The sequence below is a fragment of the Exophiala bonariae genome, assembly GCF_035927105.1.
Source record: "Exophiala bonariae strain CCFEE 5792 chromosome Unknown scaffold_1, whole genome shotgun sequence".
NCBI classification, from domain to species: domain Eukaryota; kingdom Fungi; phylum Ascomycota; class Eurotiomycetes; order Chaetothyriales; family Herpotrichiellaceae; genus Exophiala; species Exophiala bonariae.
In genome coordinates, this window is record NW_027042476.1 from 2,880,319 (window position 1) to 2,901,275 (window position 20,957).

General features: G+C 49.1%; 6 protein-coding genes across 6 annotated transcripts; 4 read left to right on the top strand and 2 right to left on the bottom strand.

The window, feature by feature from the left end:
• Positions 1-246: 246 nt before the first annotated feature.
• On the top strand, positions 247-693 carry LTR84_001011 (uncharacterized protein; the record flags this gene model as incomplete). The annotated part of the gene is made up of 2 exons (XM_064844639.1): positions 247-251; positions 369-693. 2 exons carry the CDS (start codon positions 247-249, stop codon positions 691-693), a joined length of 330 nt encoding a protein of 109 aa, XP_064712499.1.
• Positions 694-2,442: 1,749 nt separating this feature from the next.
• LTR84_001012 (uncharacterized protein) lies at positions 2,443-4,415 on the bottom strand (the record flags this gene model as incomplete). The annotated part of the gene is made up of 4 exons (XM_064844640.1): positions 2,443-2,786; positions 2,840-3,796; positions 3,859-4,153; positions 4,212-4,415. 4 exons carry the CDS (start codon positions 4,413-4,415, stop codon positions 2,443-2,445), a joined length of 1,800 nt encoding a protein of 599 aa, XP_064712500.1.
• A 3,035-nt stretch (positions 4,416-7,450) lies between these two features.
• On the bottom strand, positions 7,451-10,272 carry LTR84_001013 (uncharacterized protein; the record flags this gene model as incomplete). Its single annotated transcript, XM_064844641.1, has 6 exons — positions 7,451-7,858; positions 7,910-8,569; positions 8,893-9,089; positions 9,139-9,269; positions 9,325-10,112; positions 10,165-10,272. The coding sequence occupies 6 exons, from the start codon at positions 10,270-10,272 to the stop codon at positions 7,451-7,453; spliced, it is 2,292 nt and encodes a 763-aa protein (XP_064712501.1).
• An 897-nt stretch (positions 10,273-11,169) lies between these two features.
• Positions 11,170-12,547, top strand: LTR84_001014 (uncharacterized protein; the record flags this gene model as incomplete). The annotated part of the gene is made up of 3 exons (XM_064844642.1): positions 11,170-11,693; positions 11,739-12,063; positions 12,122-12,547. The coding sequence occupies 3 exons, from the start codon at positions 11,170-11,172 to the stop codon at positions 12,545-12,547; spliced, it is 1,275 nt and encodes a 424-aa protein (XP_064712502.1).
• A 673-nt stretch (positions 12,548-13,220) lies between these two features.
• On the top strand, positions 13,221-15,186 carry LTR84_001015 (uncharacterized protein; the record flags this gene model as incomplete). Its single annotated transcript, XM_064844643.1, has 8 exons — positions 13,221-13,375; positions 13,430-13,566; positions 13,621-13,714; positions 13,770-14,028; positions 14,140-14,343; positions 14,462-14,781; positions 14,841-14,922; positions 14,983-15,186. 8 exons carry the CDS (start codon positions 13,221-13,223, stop codon positions 15,184-15,186), a joined length of 1,455 nt encoding a protein of 484 aa, XP_064712503.1.
• Positions 15,187-16,163: 977 nt separating this feature from the next.
• On the top strand, positions 16,164-19,021 carry LTR84_001016 (uncharacterized protein; the record flags this gene model as incomplete). Its single annotated transcript, XM_064844644.1, has 2 exons — positions 16,164-16,274; positions 16,355-19,021. The coding sequence occupies 2 exons, from the start codon at positions 16,164-16,166 to the stop codon at positions 19,019-19,021; spliced, it is 2,778 nt and encodes a 925-aa protein (XP_064712504.1).
• Positions 19,022-20,957: the final 1,936 nt, after the last annotated feature.

Genomic DNA, 20,957 nt, shown 5'->3' on the forward strand with positions numbered 1-20,957 from the left:
TCCTTGAGAAAGCTGAGTATTGATATCAAGCGCTTTTGAACATTTCCCCTTACGTAAAGAAGCAGAGACCGTCAAACGCTTTTCAGCACGAAGCCTGATCATAATATCCGTCGTCGTAATGTACATCATTCTTGAAAGGATACTAACTCTGGTTCGATTGCCTCGTAGGGCGTGGAGTCTTTGCAACTCAGGACATTTCAAGTGGAACCATCTTGGATATAAGTCCAGTCTTGATCTTCACTGAAGATGAAGTCGAGAAATATACCCGGCATACGGTTCTGCAGCATTATACGTAGTAAGTAATGCAGGACCCGTTTCTACACAGCCCTTGCCACTTTCCGGCTAGCAATTGATCTTGTTTCCAATAGTTACTGGCCCTCGCCAACAAGCCGTGGAACAACGCAAGCTATCGCTCTAGGCCTCGGCAGCATGTTCAACCACTCGACACTTCAGCAGAACGTTGGTTGGAAGCGGAACACCGAGACCGCAGTCATTGTTTACAGCGCCCTCCGGGATATCAAGAATGGAGAGGAGTTGTGTATCTCATATGGCAGCGCACGGCTCTGGTTCCCCGACGCTGATTCGGACACCATTGCAAAGATAAATGCTGCAGATGATAAGATCTTGGAGGACGCTAGGCTCAAAGATCTCACTGAGCTGGAAATGAGTGGACTTGGCACCATGGAACTCTAGAACTCCTCTTGAGGGCGTAGTAGTTAGTAAGTGGTCTGTCACTTCTTGGTTATTGTACATGGTGCCTCCTTGAGGTCCATCGTCTTGAGTGTGCCGCCAGAAACACACAGCCTGTCTGCGAACATACGAAATTCCATGGAGGCGCACAGTCCCGTAATGTCATTCATGACAATATTATGTTGGACGCTGTACTTTCTACAGCCTAAAATAGACGATTTTAGATAACTCCAATGTAATATCCTACGTTGTTAAGATGATACTGCGGATTGGCCATTGAAAGTTATAAGAGAATCCGTAAGTGGTGTGAACTATTTAGTACACCAAAGTGCCCATAGAACTATCGAACGAGAGTTGTACGGTAGTGTGGTGCTTAAGTTCTCCTCGGGAACGGGTACATGGACTTGGATGCTTTGAAGGTCTAGAGCTAAGAACATAAAGTCACTTGATTACTATTCCTCCCGACGCCCCTCGACAAAGGAACTAAATTAGTTGTTTGGGTCCCTGATCTGACATTTCATTTGCTCCATGTTTTTCGCCTGGCTGGCCATTCACACCCATCCGGCCGAAGTGACTAACTTCGAACTAAGTGATATTGACATCCGTAATAGGAACAGACCTCATATCTTGATAACTCCGAATCGATACTCAAACCAGGGTTCAAGGTATACCGAGGCCTCTTGATCCAATTGCTTTACCTGAAGAGGGTCCTAGGTAGCCTTGTGGCTTAAATATCTTACACAAGTGCTCTACCTCGGCCGGATTGTTGGACCGCCCCGTGTGGATCACTTTCGAGTCAGGGTGAATACTAAATAATGACTGGGGAAGCCTTAAGAGCCAAATGAACCTACCATAGTCATCGACTTCACTTCAGCGACAGAGAAACCACTGTTCTGACCTTCGCAAACTCGTCATGATCGCACGGCAGAGGACTCGAAGCCTGCATGGTCTTCAACGGACATTATGCCAAGAACAGATACAATACCGAACATAACGTGAGGGTGCTCAACGCCCGAGACCTAAGATCCAATGAGATTACAAGTATGCCGTCCGTATCTCGTACTCGTGTCAAGACGAATCTGGCCCCCGACTCCAACCTTTGTCTGTGCTGCCTGACGATACTCGAGAAGTCTAAGGTACGAAAGTACGAAAGGGCGTTCCCCTTATGTCCAATGGCGTCCTGGAACATGGTGTCAAGTTGTCAAGTTGGCAGGTGCAGATATCAGTATCCCTGCAGCCCTACTCGATGGGAGAAGAATATAGAGGTGTCAACCCCACCGCATTTTCACAACATTCCTGGCCACTCTAGGAATTTCTCTCAACTTTACCTGGCTCCCTGAGACTCATATATACTGCATCAATTGCTCGACGTCTCTTCTAGGTAGTCGTTTGAGATAGACAAATCTTCCTCACGGTCGTTAGGCCCGAAACCCCGAGAACCATACCGCAAGGCTGGACCACTGTTCCGCACCACAGCCATGGTCAATCATCGTCAGGTCTCTGCGATGACGTTATCAAGAACGCTCCAGATGACCTCGGACAAAGAGATTCAGGTATCCCTGGCACACAGGAGATGGTTCAATGAGGCTGCATAGTATATATGCATTGATTTCGAGCCACGATATGATTATCGAAGCAATTATATACTCAACTTATCACCTATTCATCATAATCATCCTTCGATCAAGGATCTGCTGCACAATAGCAGTGCCAAGAACCGAGCCAAAATTATTTTCTCTGGAATTCGTCAACCTAATGCATGACCACAGCGACGTGCTCATCCATATATTTGTCGATATTTCCGAGGAAGAAAGCAGCAATGATACTGATGCCTCCGAATGCAATGCTGGTCAGGTACACATATTTATAACTCTCAGCATATGCGACTTGGCCTGCCAGTACAACCATCTCATATGCGGTCTCATTTCCGGCAATACCTGGAATGGTCTTGAGAGCTGGCAACAAGCTGGCAGCCGTGTACTCGATGGCATGGGTGATATACGTGACGTTTGTGATGTTGAGTTGCAACGCCATCGTGCCGCCGATATACTTGGTGGCGTTCGGTACGAACTTGTTCACAAAGACATTGTAGTATACTGCAAAACGTCAGCACAAGCATTCTGGAGCTCCAGAAAGGAGAACTCGGCACCTGTATAACCAATGCATCCACCGATGACACGAATGGACAGGGTTAGAGCTGTCACTGTCGCGATAATGTCGTCGGGGCAAATGATGGTGGTGATGATCGAAGCGGGAACAACGATTCCACCAATGCCAATTCCGGCAAGAACCAAGAGTCCCCAAAGCATGTGAAGGTTATCACGGTCTGCAATTGCAAGAGCACCACAGCCTGCAGTCATGAGGACGGAGGAAATGACCAGAAGTTCTCGGTTGTGGCCCCGGAAGACGGACAAAAGCCACAACACGATACAAGCTCCGGCGAGAATGCTGAAACCAATGGGGATACCTCGAATGCCGACGCCAACTGGATCATGGCCATAAACATTGAATGCTTGCGTTGGCCAGAACATGATGACTGAAAAAAAGTTGGCGCCAGAAATTGCCGTAATGATCAAAGTGAGTGTGAGAGTCCGGGCCTCCTTCTTCATGCGAGATGGGAACATGGGGAACTTGGCGAACTTGATCTCCCAGATTGGGAATGCGACGAACAGGAGAGCACCGCCGATGATGAGAGGAGCAAGGACGTGAGCAGATCCCCAAGGGTATTGGTATCCACCCCATTGCAGGCCAGCAAGGAAAACAATCATGCCTGTAATGCTGAGCAAGCCCCCAACGAAATCGATCTCGCCAATGATTTCTTTCCTGCTCAAACCACGGGAGTTTGGTCGAGGTGGTGGGAAGTAGAAAAACATGGTGCCGAAGAAGCCGATTGCGGCCCAGATACCGCAGAGGAGACAGCAATAACGCCATCCAGCGTGGCTGGCGATCAATTGAGCCCACAACACGGATGGGCAGAATGGAACGATAGTAAACACCAAGACGGCCACATACTTGCCACGTGAGCGGGTGGGAGCGAGCTCAGCAGTGACAGCCAGTGAAGTGAGCTCGCAGATACCAGCACCAACACCAGAGATGGTCATGCCAACTAGATTCGGAAGTTGTCAGATCAGGTACTCCATGAGGCTTCTGTTTGGAGTCGTAGCTTACCGATGAAGACATTCATATTTTTAGCAACGCCACAGATGATCATGGCGATGACCAGAAGAAAGGAACCGGACAACGCGACCCATCGTCGCCCGACAAGATCGGAAATTGATCCAACGAAGGGGCAGATGGCAGCAAGGGCCAGAAGATAGGCCAAGACGAACCAAATCCAGCGATCAACACCACCAATATCGGCATAGATATATGGTGGAACACCACCGAGGATGTACACTGGAATTTGAGAACCAGTCCACAAGAAAGCCTGTGCTACCAGCGCCAAAATTCGCTTTCCGGACATCTTTGAAAGATCAGTATGGGCTCTGGAGCAGGAAAAAGACAGCTACAGGCAGGCTTACAGGAGGCTCGTGGTCGTGATCTTCATCATCGCCATATGTTCGCAGACCATCCTTCTCATAGTAACCAGGATGACCAGGAACCCTCTCGTTGGTGTGGACCTGCTCGACGTGGTCGGTAGCATCTTTTTGGGTACTACTAGGAGTTTGCATACTGTCACTGGAACTATTCGCCGCGGGCTCGGTGGTTGGATGAGTGGTCGCCATGACGAGCGGTAAGTAAAAGGGAACTATGAAGGCTCTCAAGAAGAAAGTTCAAACCCCTCCAGATGTGTGTCAGGGAGAGTCAATATCAGGATATGGGAGAGGAGAAGAAAAGAGGTGGGAGCAAAGGATGAAATGGGAAATTGGGGATTGATGTAGACGAAAGCAGAATTAACAGTCAGGATGTCCGACTCGGTTGATCACAAGGGTATGAGCCTCGGTCTCAAGATCTACGAATACTACTGAGTACTGGGAGCTATCTCAAGTCCTGATCGAAGGCGTTTCGTCTGGTCTGGAGAAGCCTTTGCAACCAAGATGCATGGAATTACGGTCTGGTTCCGTGGAAGGGGCGCATTTCGGCGACGATCAAGGTTTATTGGAGTGCTAAGGCCAGAGACAAGCATGGCTGGAATGCACTCCATGGACCTCAACCTCGAGAAATAAGTGGAGGCACGAGTCCGGATGAGGGCGGACAATGGCCTAGGAGGAGGGCTGGTAGGCAAAATGTTGATTGTCCTTGTGGATCGCGTGGAGAAACATGGGGTTGTCTGGAAGGTTGATGGAGATGGAGAGGCGGGAGGATGTGTCTAGCAGGTGGCGACCATATGTGTTCTGCACCCACTAACCTTTGACATATTCCTCCCTGGAACCCAACCGTCGAATGGGAGGATGATCCATCACGTCCCAGCACTGACCGGGGAATTGAACTACGCAGGCTATGACAACGCAACGACAAATAGAGGATTGCCCAGACGAATCTCAGGCTCTAGCTTCGAGGTTCAAGTTAATGTGGGAGGTATCTAACCAACTGTGTTGTGATTATGTGGGAGCCGCCACTGAGTACCACAGGAGAAGACCAACGAGTGGCCTTTCTCCTCTCCACGAATCGATGCGGCTTCATTTTGTTTGGTTGGCCTTCGCTTATTCCCTATCTCGAGCCAGGTACCTCGTCCGCTCTCCAACTACGGCTTTTGACCTGACATCACGAGTGACGAAAAACCACCAGGGTTCTCATTAAATTTCATCATTTGAGCGCTAATGTCATATCCGGAGATGCAGCAATCAACGAAACTCATCATAGTTAATCAACAAAGGCCTCGAATATGGAGTCTGGACGCAAAGGTAGGACGCATGATTCAAAGCTCAAACATTTCGAGAATTGGACCCTCCCTCCAGGCTCGAGGGGTCCCCATCTAGGCAAGCCTAAGCACCAAAGCTAAGCGAATCTAAGGGATATCTTCCTCCAGACAAGGTTAGAAAAGAGGGGGGCTCACACCCTAGCTGACTCGGCTTTCTGGGTGGGAGTCTTCCTTGGTATTGCTGCCACCAGTGACCAACTTGGGCAACCGTCAGGAATGCAATGTAACATCCCAAACCTAAGGACAGTTTTGGATAGATGTGAACGGCTCTTGATAATTTGTTCAGGACTGTCTGCCTTATCAAAGGGTTCACAGGAGGAGAGCAAGGCAGGACTATGACCTGCTCTGAAGTGTCAACCGGTTTCACCAGGCGCATCGAATTAAGTACCAAGTACTTAGTTACCCAGCTAAAAGTACTGGACTACTGGACTATCCGTGCGCGAAGGCCGCCTGACTCAGAAACATTTCCGGGCTTGGGGGACCATTCTTAGGCATTGCTTGGCCCCAAGCAAGCGAGTCAAAAATCCTGGAGAAGGAGAAAGCACACCACCCCCTCCGCATTGCGGCCCGCAAAGCTGGAGAAATCCAAGGTAATATTGGAGAATCCTACTCGTACCATCGTACGAGGTTTTCGCCCTCGTTGATAACGCGACCGACTGTTCCGTACGGGTGTCAATCATGGGCAGAGCATTATTGTGTGGTCGGATCCTGAACGTGCCGGTGCCATGGGAGCCACCATCCCTCCCTCGACCACGTTCACTATGATGATACATACGAGAAGCCGCCACCAGTGATCGCACGCAACGTTTAATCCAAGGGAACCTTGTTTTCCTCTGAAAGAGCCGCGTCCCTGAGTTTCTTCCCGCAGTAACATCTCCCCTCATCACCATTGCTTGTGGTCGAACTTCGGGTTCACGAATCTCCGACTTGAGAGGCGAGAGGTGCCCAAGCGCTTAGGCCTACTGGGATATCACAATCGCTGTTCTAAGTCCTTTGTGGCAATGCAATCGAAATCAAAATGGTCTTGATGACAGTTGAATAACACTAGTGTCTGTGCAAAAACTTTACAGGGTGTCGGCAGGGTGCCAAATAGGGTGCCTGCTCCGGCCTGTCCAATAGACCCGAAAAGACTTCGAGATATCCTTCGCATGATCCTCAGACCAGCCCAATCTGGCGGAAACCTCACTGTTCCCTCGGTACTTTTCATGCAGCCACGAGGGTTTCTCTGGGCATACCCGGCCGATTACCGATAATTGCCTGCAGCCAACACCTTTGTGCGAAAGCCATAATCGGTTAAAAGACTGCAGGCCATGTTTGACCCCGCAAATTCACTTCTCTCGAGATCATGCCATCAATCTCCATCCCATGCTTGATTTGTGGGGAGCCCGATAGCCTGGTCCAGGCGGGAGTTTTGTCGACCACATTGACTCGTGCCCTTGCATTCTGGACTCAAAACATCAGCGCTAGAGACCGAAGTTATACCCAATCATCGTTTCCCGCGCTGCCCTGTATCTGCAAATTCCAAAGTCATGACCGAACCGCGGCCCGCTGGACGGCCAGATCGTTTTGACTGGTGAGATTCTTATTCTGTCCTGTAGGGACCCCGCAAACATGTAGGACCGCAACAGAATAGCGAGTTGAACATGTAGGGTCTGGGTGGCTAAGAGGCGAAGAGTTCCGAACTGACCACGCGGCGTGGCTCTGCACCACCCAGTAAAAGCTGCGGGATAAATCAGTGCAGATCGTGTGCAAGGATCTGACTCCCTGGTCCCAGTCGTGCTTGCGGATGTTCCGAACCAAAGTTCAAAAAATCGAGTTCTGAATGAGTCAAGTCGAAGACCACGTTGTTTGGTGGCTCGGTTCAGTGACAAGCGAGAAACGTCGGATTAGGTCACAGCTTCAAGGGCTATCGCCATCCTTTTGGTCGAGCTCAGCGTGCTGATTGTCGACAAGAAGTCGCACCTGTGTAGTGCCTACCGCATGCGTGGTATCAACAGCTCCAGGAGTTCGGACGTCAATTACATGCTGGTCTTGATTGGAAGTTGCATCAAAGCTTGAACGAACTCGTGGAGCTGCTTCCATATGCATCAAGATCGGTACCAGCTGAACAACCTTCTGTCCGGGTGTGGGATTGGTCTCCGTCGCTCCAGGTGGGACGAGTATAGCATAGATCTCCCCTGGCCGAACAGGCTTTTTGAAATCAACGCTGATGACCTGTTCTTGTGCGGTGCCTTCGTGTGCATAGAAATTATGGATATGCTGGTCCACGCCTTCCTGCAGTAACGTCGTGAGGATGCCTCCATGTATCTATTCATGGTCAGTGCCAGACTTGATGTACCGTCGCCATTGTGAACCTACCACATCAGGCCAGCCTTCCATACCGAAGCCTAGAAAGAACACCAACATCGTGCATTCTTGGGAAGGATGCCTAAAAGCTTTGGCGGTGATACCTTGGGTGCCCGTAAGCCGCTCCCAAACGAGGTGGAGACCGGGCCCTATGCCTCTGAGTTGACTCGCGTAGCGATTATCCTCGATCCATTGCTCTTCTCGGAGTGACTCAACAAGCGGATGTGTTTCTAGGGTATCAAGAATCTCTTCGATCATCTCTTCATCCTCCGGTGATCCCTGTTCGAAAGGTGGTTGCAAGTATTGCCATGTTATCAAGGCTGTACCTGCCGCGGTACCCAATACGTAGAAGAGAATGGCCCACGAGACTGATCTTGCAGCGCGAACGATCCGCGAGGGTCCAGCGGAACCTTGGATAACTGGGATCGGTCGTGGAAGGACATAGGGTGTGGCATCTGGGACGGGGGTCTGCCCTGGGTGCTGAAAGTATTCCTTATGTGGACCATGGAAATCGTGCTGCGCTCTTCGATACCAAGTTCGTCCAACGGCAGCGAATCTCGCTTGACGGCGCGCCGCCGTTCGAAACAGTTGCATCAACCGACTGCTTGCGATCGCCAACTGCGACCAGTCGTAAAGAGGAAGAGATTTGAAGATGTTGAGAAAGTCTCCCTCCTAGAAGCCTGAAGCCTGTTCGGCCGCAAGCAAAGTTGGAGCCCCGAAAAATCGTGACACGTGACAAACAAGTACAGTGGATCTTAGAGACATACAAAGGTGCTTCAACAGTCCACCGTACAATATGCAATTCGAAGGCCTCAATTTGCGCATTCAAACATTCCCAGTGTCCAATTGATACATGAATATCAGGGGTGGCTATGAATGCAGGCGACGCCCGTGAAACAACTACGCGCCCCAGAATCATCCCAGTTGTTTCTTCATTCAGCTTACAAGCGGCATTGCGATTATTGCTTGAACTCCTGCCTGAACTCTTCCCATACCTCTGCTGCAATTGCATCATTTGCGAGAATATCATACGCTGTCATTGCCATTCCCTTGGCACAGTCCATCGCTAATAAGAAAGCAGATTTGGTTCCAGCAGCTGTTGCAAATTCCGGGTTATGTGGACTTGCGCCCGGTATTTCTGGACCAACACTGAAGGAGCCATGAAAGCTCGGGACTTCGTAACACACATTACCTGTTCATAAGTCAGTTCCTAGCCTGTGGCAGGAGTTCAATGGGCATACCCATGTCGGTAGATGCCCCCATGGGTAAGCTCCGACCATCTACCAGGTACTTCCTCCCAATGTTTGACATGTGCTGGGTAAAAGATCTAGCTATTGTCATGTTCGGTCTCAGATCCTTATAATCGCATTCACTGTTCTCAGGTCAGCCCACATATGCAAGAAGCTTAAGACTTAGGTGCAACTGACTCGTCCCAGACACATTCCAGGCTACAGCCTGTTGCTTGTGCACCTGCATTGAAGCAAGCCTCAATCATCTTGGCCATACTGTTCACGCTGACTGCACTGGTATCCCGAATAAAATACTCTAGGCTAGCTTCGTCAGGAATCAGATTCGGCTCCATTCCCCCATTCCGGATGACGCCATGAATCCGTGCTGTCTGCTGCGTTTGCTGTCTCAGTAAAGAGATATTGACATAGCTAGCCACTACTGCATCAAGCGCGTTCGTTCCGTCCCAAGGATTGAGTCCAGCGTGAGCATTCTGACCCTTGAAAGTAACATTTACCTTTTTTCGAGCGAGAGAAGTTGTGGCTGATGTCCCATCTAGAGTGAGCTTGCCATCGTCACTCTTTGATGAGGCGGGTCCGGGATGGGACATCATGCATGCATCAATCCCCTGGTAAGCTCCTGCCTGGATCAATTTGATCTTTCCTCCCCCTGATTCTTCGGCTGGCGTTCCCAACAATCTCACTCTTCCACTGATTCGACTGTCCCGAATGGCCTCTGCAACCGCGATGAAGGATGCGATCGAGCTTGTCGCGATGAGATTGTGACCACAAGCGTGCCCTATACCTGGGAGAGCATCGTACTCAGCATTGAATACCACAACCCGTCCGCCAGTGCCGTACTCAGCCTCGAACGAAGTGCTGAGTCCATACGCATGTCGTTCCACCGAGTAACCCATCGTTTCCAGCAGGTCACAGATTCCATCATGGGCCTGAACCTCCTCAAACCGTATTTCAGGGTGATCGTGGATCTATGATTAGAGTCAAATCTGAAAAGGCGATTATCAACATATTTTGACTTACATGTTTATTAATAGCGAAGAGCTCAGGTTCATGATCCTCTATTGAGCGTACTACCTGTTTGCACAGCTTCTCTGTGGTCAAATCTTCAGAAAGCCGAGCTGGTGACATGTTGAATATCGTGGACTTTTGCTGAGGAACCTCTAATGATAAAAGCGCATTAATCTAACACGATGGTCTGGGGATTACGCAAAGCTTATATGTCGGGATGATCCACATCTCTACTTTACAGTACCTGCACCTGCCGTCAAGTACTCTTTTCCTTGGTTGTCCGATAGGTGAGTTTTGATATGGTCTCCAAATGCTGAGAGGACAAGTTTTGCCGAGTCGACCAATTAGAATATCCACACACCATCCATAGTTGCCGAGCTGATCTTCACAGTTCACGGTATTCTTCCGCATCTAAGAGGAGCTTATCTTTCGGACGGCAACCCCGCATGGATGGCAACCTCAACGTTCCTCCTTCGAGGTGTATCACCATCTGAGGATAGTACCCGATCCAACGAATCAGGAATATCATCGTTCTCAGGATGTGACATGGCTGTAGATGGTCAATCTGGTCGGCACGGCCCCCGCTCGAGACATGGTATGAAGATCCACCATCTTAATATGTTCCTCGGCTGAATCTCGTAAGGCTGTACAACTTGCCGTACTCGCAAGGTGAAGTGTGATGAACAAAAACCACTCTGCTCTCGATGTGTGCAGGGCAAGTATCGATGTGACTGGAGTCAGCCTGTCCAGAGAGCCCGCGCAACATCTATTGCAAATCGCAATGCGACTGTTTCACCAACTTCTCGAAGTCCAGTAGCATTGGCTAGTGCAGCTCCCAAATCGCAAAAAAATTGCACGGCATCACCAGCAGTTGCCCGTGACGTCCTTCAGGTACAATCCACACGGGAAACGACCTCGCCGAGCATAGATCAAGCCAATGAGATACATTCTGGACATTCACATGATGGTTCGCGATTACGTCTTCCAGCATCTCATCTACCTCTCGCAAATTCCATCATGTTGAACGAGCAAGAATCGCAGGCTTTTATGTATGTGCCAGAATCTTTGATGGTGCTTCGCTTCGGGAAACCTTGGCAATGGAGCATGCTTTCCTACGTTCACTCGCGGATAGCAAGTCGTGAAGCAGGGGTCATGAGGTCTTTCATCGCACTTGCTTCAATGGAATTGCGTTTTCTAGAACTCCTGAAATTCCAGGAAACAACTCCCACCCTAGAGAGTCTCACCAGGATACGTCAATTGAAAGATGCTGCCATGAATCATTTGCACTTGGCACTTCAAGATCTTTCTTCGATCTTGGATCGCCTATCAGGAACTCAATCCCAATCTGACGATATTGAAGCACTATTTTCAATGTGGTTCTTGATTCTTCACGTAGGACTCTACGATCCTGAGATTGTCAATGCCTCTCACGTACACTTGAAAGGTATTCGATCATTCCTGCAGCGATATGTGAATGGAGATGTGGCTCAAAAACAAGACAACCTACCACCAGCTGCACAACAGCTATTGCTATTCATTGCGTAAGTGAGATAAATGCTCTTCAATCAAGGCTAACAGATACACAGCCATAACGATGTCATACTAGCGCTGGGCAACATGAATGGGGGTGGTCATCTTTCGCTAGATTTATTAGGCGCTCCAGAAAAATCGCCAATCGCTTATGATCAGATTTTTGAACAGGCTCGTCGATGTCTACCCAAGGTATGGGGCTCGGATTATCCACTTGAAGAGTTGCTAGACGATGTGGAAAACTACCGAGGACTATATTTCTTGACCGTATGCCAAAAACTAAAATTGGGAATTTGGAAGTTCGGTGTTGCAAAAGCACAGAGGAAACCAGTTGGGGAGAGTCAGGAAGAGCTCTGGAGGAGGATCGAAGAGACAGGTGAGGTGAGTTTTAGTCTAATCTACATTTTCGGAACCTGAAATCCACTGATACATTCGCAAGCACTTCTCTGATCTCCTTCTACTGGCGAAAATGGTCAAGAGTTCAAATGGGCGGCGGGTGATCTGGACAATCTATCATGCATGTCTAGATTACTACGCCTTGAGAGTTTTATACACCTGCTTGGATGGTGGGGATCCCTACCCGCCATGGCTTGAGGAGTCTCTCGCAGAACTCTTGGCCATTGCCTACAAGTCCATGCTTGAGATACCCCAACAGATATACCGCTATTCTTGGCCACTCACTGTGGCCTTGATGAAGGTCCGAGACCCAATCCATAGAGATTGGGTTACGGCCCAGGTTCGTAAAGCAGGTGTACTCTTCTCCAATCTAGGACTTCCTCCCACTTTGCTCAGCGGTACCTGTGCACCGGAAACGATATTCCTCGAATACGACCAGGAGGAACATACACGACTGCTAGTCGCCTAGACATGGGAAGAGCTTACAGCAGGGTCGTTCATTTCTACTCGATCTCCTCACCTAATTGAATAAGCAGGAAATCGGGATTGTGCATTTCTAAGTTCTGGAACACGTCTGTCGTCTTTGACAGTTTCTTGTTCAACAAAACAAGACGCCGCCCAGAATTCAATACGCTATTGAAGACTGATGAGCAATGGCCGGATCGATGTTGATCATATCGATGAAGAATCCCAACCGACTACTTGAACAAAATGGTGCAGATGGACAATCTTGAAAGCATCCACTTTTGCCGACAGAGCCAATGAAGGTGGGCTCGGCTTCTCTTCCATCGGCTGTGGGATTCCTGAGATCATCCGAGGATACAATCCCCAGAAAGTCAAATGTTCTTTATCACCCCGGATTTTATACCACCTTCGCTGATACTACAACACCCGATGTGGTTTGCCGTTGAGCGGACTTATGCGCCGTGATCAAATGTAAAGAAGATGGAGCATACAAGTCAACATATCTTGCTTGACTCTTATCAAATGTGGGAATCGTGTGGAACGGGGCTCAAAGTCATGATCCCGATCGCTGGCTATAAAATATCTGCACCATTCCCTCTCTACAATCGCTTCTGTTGCAGAGCTCTACCTTGAACCTTATAACCTTGATCACCTTTCAGAGCTGAGTTCATTACAAAATGGCAAGTCTCAAAAAGATGACAACTCGAAGTATAACCAGAGACAAAGAGGCTGCAGACTGCTCCAGTCTGCAGGGAGTTGAATCCTTTGCCGTGTGTGACGGGGGACTATCCTCGAACGAAGAGAAGAAGTTGTTGAGAAAGATTGATCGATGGTAAGCACCCACACTTGTATGATTGCAGGACATCCGCTAATATTGCTTCTGCAGGATCATGCCCCTCCTAATGGTGTCATATCTACTTCAATTTCTTGATAAACAGACTCTGAACTTTGCATCCGTGATGGGAATGATTCAAGACCTTGTACGATTTACTCTACTTGAAAACCCCACCACCTTTCCCGAGTGTATGCTAATAACGCCGCACTAGGATCTTCATGGGAGACAATACTCCTGGGCAGGTAGTATTTTCTATCTTGGATACCTGGCCTTCTGCTATCCGGCCTCATACCTCATGGTCCGCCTTCCGTTAGGGAAGTACCTCAGTGCAACTTGGTATGTCATACATCCTATCATCTTCAATATTTACAGGCTAATGATGCAAACAAAGTGTTGTCTGGGCTGTAATCCTCACATGCCATGCGGCGACGTCCAATTTTATCGGTCTCATGGTGGTTCGAGCCCTCCTTGGGGCGGCCGAAGCGTCAATCTCGCCCGGATTTAGTCTAACGACTGGGATGTGGTACAAGCGCTCTGAACAACCACTTCGCCACGGAATCTGGTTCATAGGGAATTCATTAGCTGTCATGTTCGGCAGTCTGCTCGCATTTGGCATTGCACACATCAAGCACAGTCTTGCTCCATGGAGGGTAGGTGGCTGAGACCCTCTGTGAAACCTCAGAACTACCTGCAAGCATTGTACTGCTCGCAGTTCACTGCAATCTACTATTGGAGAACTTGTGCTAACAACATCCTTCTAGTGGCTCTTCATCATCTTTGGCGTCATGACTTTAGCATGGGCAGCCGTCCTTCTCTGGTACTTGCCCGATGCACCAAACACGGCCAGATTCCTCAGTGAGGATGAGCGTATTCGAGCTGTCGATCGAATCCGGAGCAATCAGACTGGGATGAAAGACAACCAATTCAAGTGGAAGCAAGTCTGGGAGGCCATGACCGACATCAAAGTGTGGCTTTTGGTGCTCTTCCAATTGGCAAACTCAATACCTAATGGAGCGTTCACTACGGTACCTAGGCTAAGCAACTACAGCTTGAAGCTTGACCCTGTGCTGACGTTTTACATAGTTCAGCAGCCTGGTGTTCGCAGGCCTCGGCTACAACAGACTACAAGTCTATTTATTGCAAATCCCCCTTGGCGCAGTTCACGGGATCTTCGCTCTTGGAGCCACATTCATCTGTAGCAGATACGCAGACTGTCGCTGCATCATTGCGGGATCATTGTGCATGGTCAGTCTAATCGGCAGTGTTCTGGTGCGTTATGGGCCCAACTTGGGAAGTAATCTACTAGGCTTGTTCGTGTTTGTTGGATATGTCGCCGGCATTCCATTGAGCTTGTCGATGATCAGCTCAAATGTTGCAGGCTTCACCAAGAAAGCTGTTGCTTCGTGAGTCTTGCTTTTCAAACAACCCTCTTCATGACAGGTACTAACACATGTTTCCACAGTGCAATGATGTTCATTGCATATTCAGCGGGTAATTTCATCGGCCCATTCTTGTTCTTCCCATCCGAGGCCCCATACTACGGTGTAAGTCTCCATTCTTGGACCTCTACCATATATCTAGCAATCGACTAACATATCAAGCAGAGCGGTTTCCTGGCAACCACGATCTGCTTTGCCTGTGCTGCGCTGTTCATCGGCACACTTCGAGTCTTGCTCGCCCGGGAGAATCAGCGCCGCGATCGTCTCCAGTCTGCGAACGGCACAGCTCCGAGTATCGAGTCAACAGATGACTTTCCCCTGACGAATGAGACAGACATGGAGAATCTGACCTTTCGATATGTTCTTTGATAGGCCATTGCGAATCAACCGTCTCAGTAGGAAGAAGGTTTCGAACCACGCAATACATTATGTGACTATATAGTTAGATGATACAGGCCCGCCTCTGTTCACTGGCAGAGTTGCGGATCCGTTAGATAGATTTCTAAGCTTGTGATCAGATGTTCAGAATGCTCAAGATGTTCTAATGTCTGACAGTGTCAGCTTCTGCGGGGATTAATTAGCCCCTATCTAGGCTTCAACACCTTTCATTGACTCTGGAAGCAGCATTGGACATCTGAAGCTCAGTCCGCATAATTCAGTAGCTAGTTCAATGTCACTGTTACTTCCGTCGCGAACAGTAACGATATGCCTGGCATCCATTGCCGTAGGTGCGAATCCCCCCAAAATAGCCGATCAGCAATTCTATTCAAACGCGAAGTAACTGTCCGTATCTTATCCGGTGTTAAATTGGTATACCATCGACACAAATAGTCCTTCGGCACTTCCGTTGAAATCTATTAGTCGGTTGCAACGAAGTGTATTGCGATGAGAATCCTGAGTACGAAGTATGTGCTGGTGATCTAGGCCAGCTAACAAGCTCGGCACGTGGTTCGGGTCAAATTTCTCCGATGGGTGCGGAAAAATGATAGACCGAGGATGGACACGTGACAACTTTTCGGTTCCCACTCCAAATTTCTTCAACCTCAACTACCGAACTCCTCACGTCTTCCTATTCGTCTTTCTTTTAGCCTCTCGATCTCGGAAGTTGAAGTGGCTGGGGTTCGCTCACAGTGCCCGTTCGGTGAGCTGAGTGACTCTGAGTCCGCAGCTGTTTCTCCTCCACCTTCCACCCTCCACATTTTCGCCTGACTCTTTCCATAGCTCCTTCCCCTCAACTTGCAGAAGTTCAACCCCTCACCTTCCACGTCCCAAAACCATACTGTTCGTATCTCCACATCCTGACTTGAAGTCGCTGTCCAAGCATCGCCATCTCCAACTTGACCGTCATGGACTCGACATTGTCGGCGACAGCCTCTGGTAGGATCAAGAGGAAGCAGTCTGGCAACAAGTCCAAAACTCTCCCTTGCCCGCACTGTCAACGTCTCTTTGCTCGCCTGGTATGATCGCATCCAATACTAACTCCATGATTCTACTGCTTCTGCCTCGGTCATCCACTGACTCAACACTTGTAATACAGGAACACCTTCAGAGACACATTCGTACACATACCAAGGAGAAGCCTTTCATCTGCGAAATCTGCTCAAAGACTTTCGCACGAAGCGACCTGCTTGTCCGTCACGAGAGGCTCGTCCATCCAGGCGAAGAAGATCAGCATACCACAAGAAAATCCCACAAACATCATGTTCAGAAGTTCAACGATACTGCGCATGTGGCTCAGCCACAGCCAGCTCATCAGCCCTCTTCTGATCCCATGGACATTACTTCCCAGCAGAGTCAACCCATGATGTCGCCTCAAGCTACCCATGAAGCGCGAGGCATGATGGATATGCTCGATCCACAGCTCATGCAACCTACCAATGGTATTTCGTCACAGCAACAACCCGTCATGGGCGCACCTCCTCTCGATCCTTCTTGGGGCTATGATTTAAATCTCCTCTCTCATGCTGCAAGCCATGTAGCTTCAAGTGGTCAAGATCATTACATGGCCAATCTGCCCCAGGTGTCTCATGAACAAATGCACGAGCCTCTACAGCAGATAATGCCTGTTGTCTCAGAAGCGCAGTATCAGCCTCGAATGCTCACAGAGGGATACGGCCATCCGACGCCTATGTTTGAGCCTCCTGATCTTGGTGATCCTATGCAGGACTTCACTGTCTTCCTTGATAGCGTGGGCCTATCTTCCGAATGGTATGCCAATATGTTTGGAAATGATCAGGTAGAATCTTATCAGTCGCCAGAACTCCGAGGCGACCACCTCAATATCTCCCGACCTCATTTGAATGGCGAACATCCACCGGATGCCAAACTTGGCGTACCACAAGATGAAACCGGCACCTTTTCTCGATTCGGCTCGCGACTACCATCCCTTCAACCAGAGTCCAAAGATCCTGACGCGAAGCCATCGGACCCTCGAAATGCCGCCATAGAAGAAATCGAAGCTGCTAAGGTTAGAACAAATTGGGACGTCTCTGACTCCGACCGACAGGTATTTGCAACCAAATTGGCGACCTTTGACACTGTTATGCCCAAAGGTTTTATTCCACCCTCACGGCATTCACTCTCCCGATATCTAGCCGGCTACGTTAATGGCTTCCACGAGCACTTGCCCTTCATTCATGTTCCCACTTTGCAAGTTGCCGGCAGCGCACCCGAGTTGATCCTCGCTTTAGCTGCTGTTGGTGCACAATATCGTTTTGAGAATAGTCGAGGCATTGAGCTGTTCTATGCGGCAAAAGCTGTGGTGATGGAACAAATTCGGCGACGTGATGAGCTAGCTCTTCCTCACTCATGGAACAGACCAAGGACAGGCTCGACGGCTCAATCACCACCGGGAGGTGGCTTCACCGCTCAGAGTCATTCCAGCAGTCCATTTCAATATGTTTCACCGGATGATGTGGTTCCCACTGATACCAAGGAGCAAATGGATTCAATTCAGGCACTTCTCCTGCTGAGCGCCTTCGCCACATGGGAGAGACATACTGAGTTGCTGCGTGAGGCTCTGGCTTTTCAGAGTATTCTTGCACGTCTGGTGCGCGAAGCAGGTCTAATATCACCGGAAGTATTACAACCTTCAGAGGAGCTGACTTGGGAGGACTGGATCAGAACTGAAGGAGAGAAGCGGACCAAACTGATTGTCTATTGTTTCTTCAATCTTCATTCAATCACCTGGAACATCCCCCCACTCATTCTGAATTCCGAAATCAAGCTCAATCTTCCAGATCCTGCAAACGAATGGAAAGCTACGACCGCCGAACAGTGGCAGAAGCTGCATCTAGCGAATGCCTCACCGCCAATATCTTTTCAGACTGCGTTCTCTCGACTCTTCACCAAACAGAGTCAAACTCCTCCAACCCCGATCTCACCGCTTGGAAACTATGTCTTGATCCACGCCGTCATCCAACAGATTTTTTTTGCCCGACAACTGTCGTTAGCTTGGCCAGGAGTTGCAGGATCCAGTTTGAGAATCGAGGACATTTCGGTGCTAGATCGTGGTCTGAGCTCTTGGAAGACAGGATGGAGACGGACTCCGGAGTCGAGTCTCGATCCCCAAAACCCCAATGGCCCTGTCGCCTTCACATCGACAGCTCTACTGGGATTGGCTTATATCAGACTGCATGTTGACATGGGACCATTACGGCATCTAGAGACGAGAGATGCCACACAGATTGCCACTTCATTGCTCAACACCCCAGACATACGTCGTGACCCTCGTCTGACGCCAGCATTACTGCATTCGGCACACGCACTGTCAATACCGGTGCGCCTAGGAATTGATTTTGTCGCACGCACTCAAACATTTTTCTGGTCGATACAGCATTCTCTCTGCAGTCTCGAGTGTGCATTCCTTCTGTCGAAATGGCTTGCTATTCTGTCCCGACTCGAGACAGAGGGCGGGCCTCCAGTCACAGAACACGAACGTAAACTTCTTTTGTGGGTCCGGAGTCTATTGGACGAGACAGAGATGACGATTCCCTTGGACGGTGATGCAAATGACCACACGCTTTTGCACGAATCACGAGAATTACTTGCCGACACTCAGAAGATGAAGGCGTTATCGGTTGCCGTTGTTCGAGTGTGGAGCAAGACATTCAAGGGCAATACTAGCTGGGCAATTGTCGACATGATTGGCAGCGCACTGGAGTTGTATGCCAATATGTTGGAGCAAGAACTTCTCGAACAGTGAACTGATTGTTCTTGAATTATGAAAGCATTTTGCTCTCTTGGCACAAAATGGGGGCGGGAAAGTAGATGAAGTTAATGAGCACACTTGCGGTCCCTACTATCGGCACAGAGTCTCGAACCGGACGATGCAATACGCATTATGCACCTTTATTACTGATTTAGCCGGCGTACACCTGTTTCATGGTAAATAGGTCCAAAATTTCGAGAAGACGGCACAGTGTGACGGGTCGGCCAACGTTTGATCAATGTCCTTTCTTTCCTGTGTCAACACATCCTTATCCAATACTCAGCGGGCCTGTTCACCTAGATTTGATCCACGGGAAGCAGTGTCATTTGAACAGAGGAAACGAGGACGGATATGTCGAGAGTAAATAAGAATTCATTATTGGTAAAAGTCCAAAAACTTTTGCCCCCTTGAAGCTGTCGCAGTAGGTCTTGAGAGCGGGCATCTGATGCGATTCCTCCTTTTCGCCTTACCTAATATCAGCCTCGTCACGGTTCTATTCGGTACATTTGGCGACAGTCCTTCTATCGACGCTGTGAAAGTCGTTTACTTCTTAGTCATTGACACTACGACTACTAGGTTCAGAGCTGATTAACAAAATACCTCCAGCTTGCCACGGGTGATAAAGGACTGAGTTAAGTCACCGACCTATTACTCAGTCCGGTCCACTGCGACCCATCTGAAGTACGACTGCGGATGCGAAGCACCACGATATGCGACCATTTGTACGAAGCCTGCGACACGGGATGACCCAGGGTTGCCAAGACTCAGGTCCATTTGCCCGATCACTATCCGTATAGCAATCATTGAACTGATTGTCTGAGAGAGCGACGGTATCAGCCAACCAATGAAAGCACTGCATTGGACTTTTAAAGTGGGATCTTCCCGTCTCCAACTTGGACTGCTTCAGTATCCAAGCCTCAGTCTGTCACGCACTCCCCACAATAATCGACCGCGTCTTGGTATCGAATCCTTCTCATCATTTCGCAGCATGGATATTCGTCAGTCGATTCTTTTCTCTTGTGTCCTCGTCGCGAATCGCGAGGACCCATAGTAAATTGTAACGTCTGTAGCCAACGGAGCAAAACGCGAGCTAGCCACTAAGTCGGGGTTAACAGAACCCGAAAATCGTGCAAAAGTTTTCCATGTCACTCGTGCGCCGGCCCGTTTCAGTTCGGAAGCTACAACTCCATTCTTGAAGATTCAAGCAGCTGTCCGTATAAGCTCAAAGTTTGGCTGGACTCTTCTTTTCCACAACTCGGTTTTTACCTCGGGAAGATGAAGACAACTGTGCGCTCTTCATATATCAAGACCTCTGGGTACTGAGCATGTGCTTCAGCAAGTCTCTTCCTAATCCCTTTTGAAAGATGCTCAGTGGTTGTCGTGTATGATGACCCACCAAAGCGACCACTTAGCGTGTGACTAATGGGCACGCTGGACGACATCATTCTAAGCTAAACTAAAGGTGACAACTTGCCCTTAGTTGATTCGCCAATCACTTAGGCTGAGCCTCGTCTCGGTGTCCAAAATTTCCACCCAAAAGATGCTCGTACGAACTATGACTGTCTGAGTACGGATGGAAGAGCCGATGATGATTATGTGGCGCTGTATGAGCAGAGACTGCACGCCTTTTTCATGACTCGAGGCACATGTGTTCTCCTGTATGCTCGTACATGACCGTGTGCCTGGACAGGCCTTTCGGTATCTCAAAGGGAAAAAGCATACGAGAAAGGTTCTTTTGGCAAGGGTATTTTTTCGGATCCGTGGTCTGATCGATGCACTGACAGTGGCGAAACTGCGAAAGATACGGATGATCATCGCCTATGCACTCTTAAGTCATTATTGGAAGGCACTTGCCAGTCTCGCTCTGTTGACTACACAACACGGGTTTCAGACCAAACAATCTCGGTCCACAAAGGCTTCACCTACATGC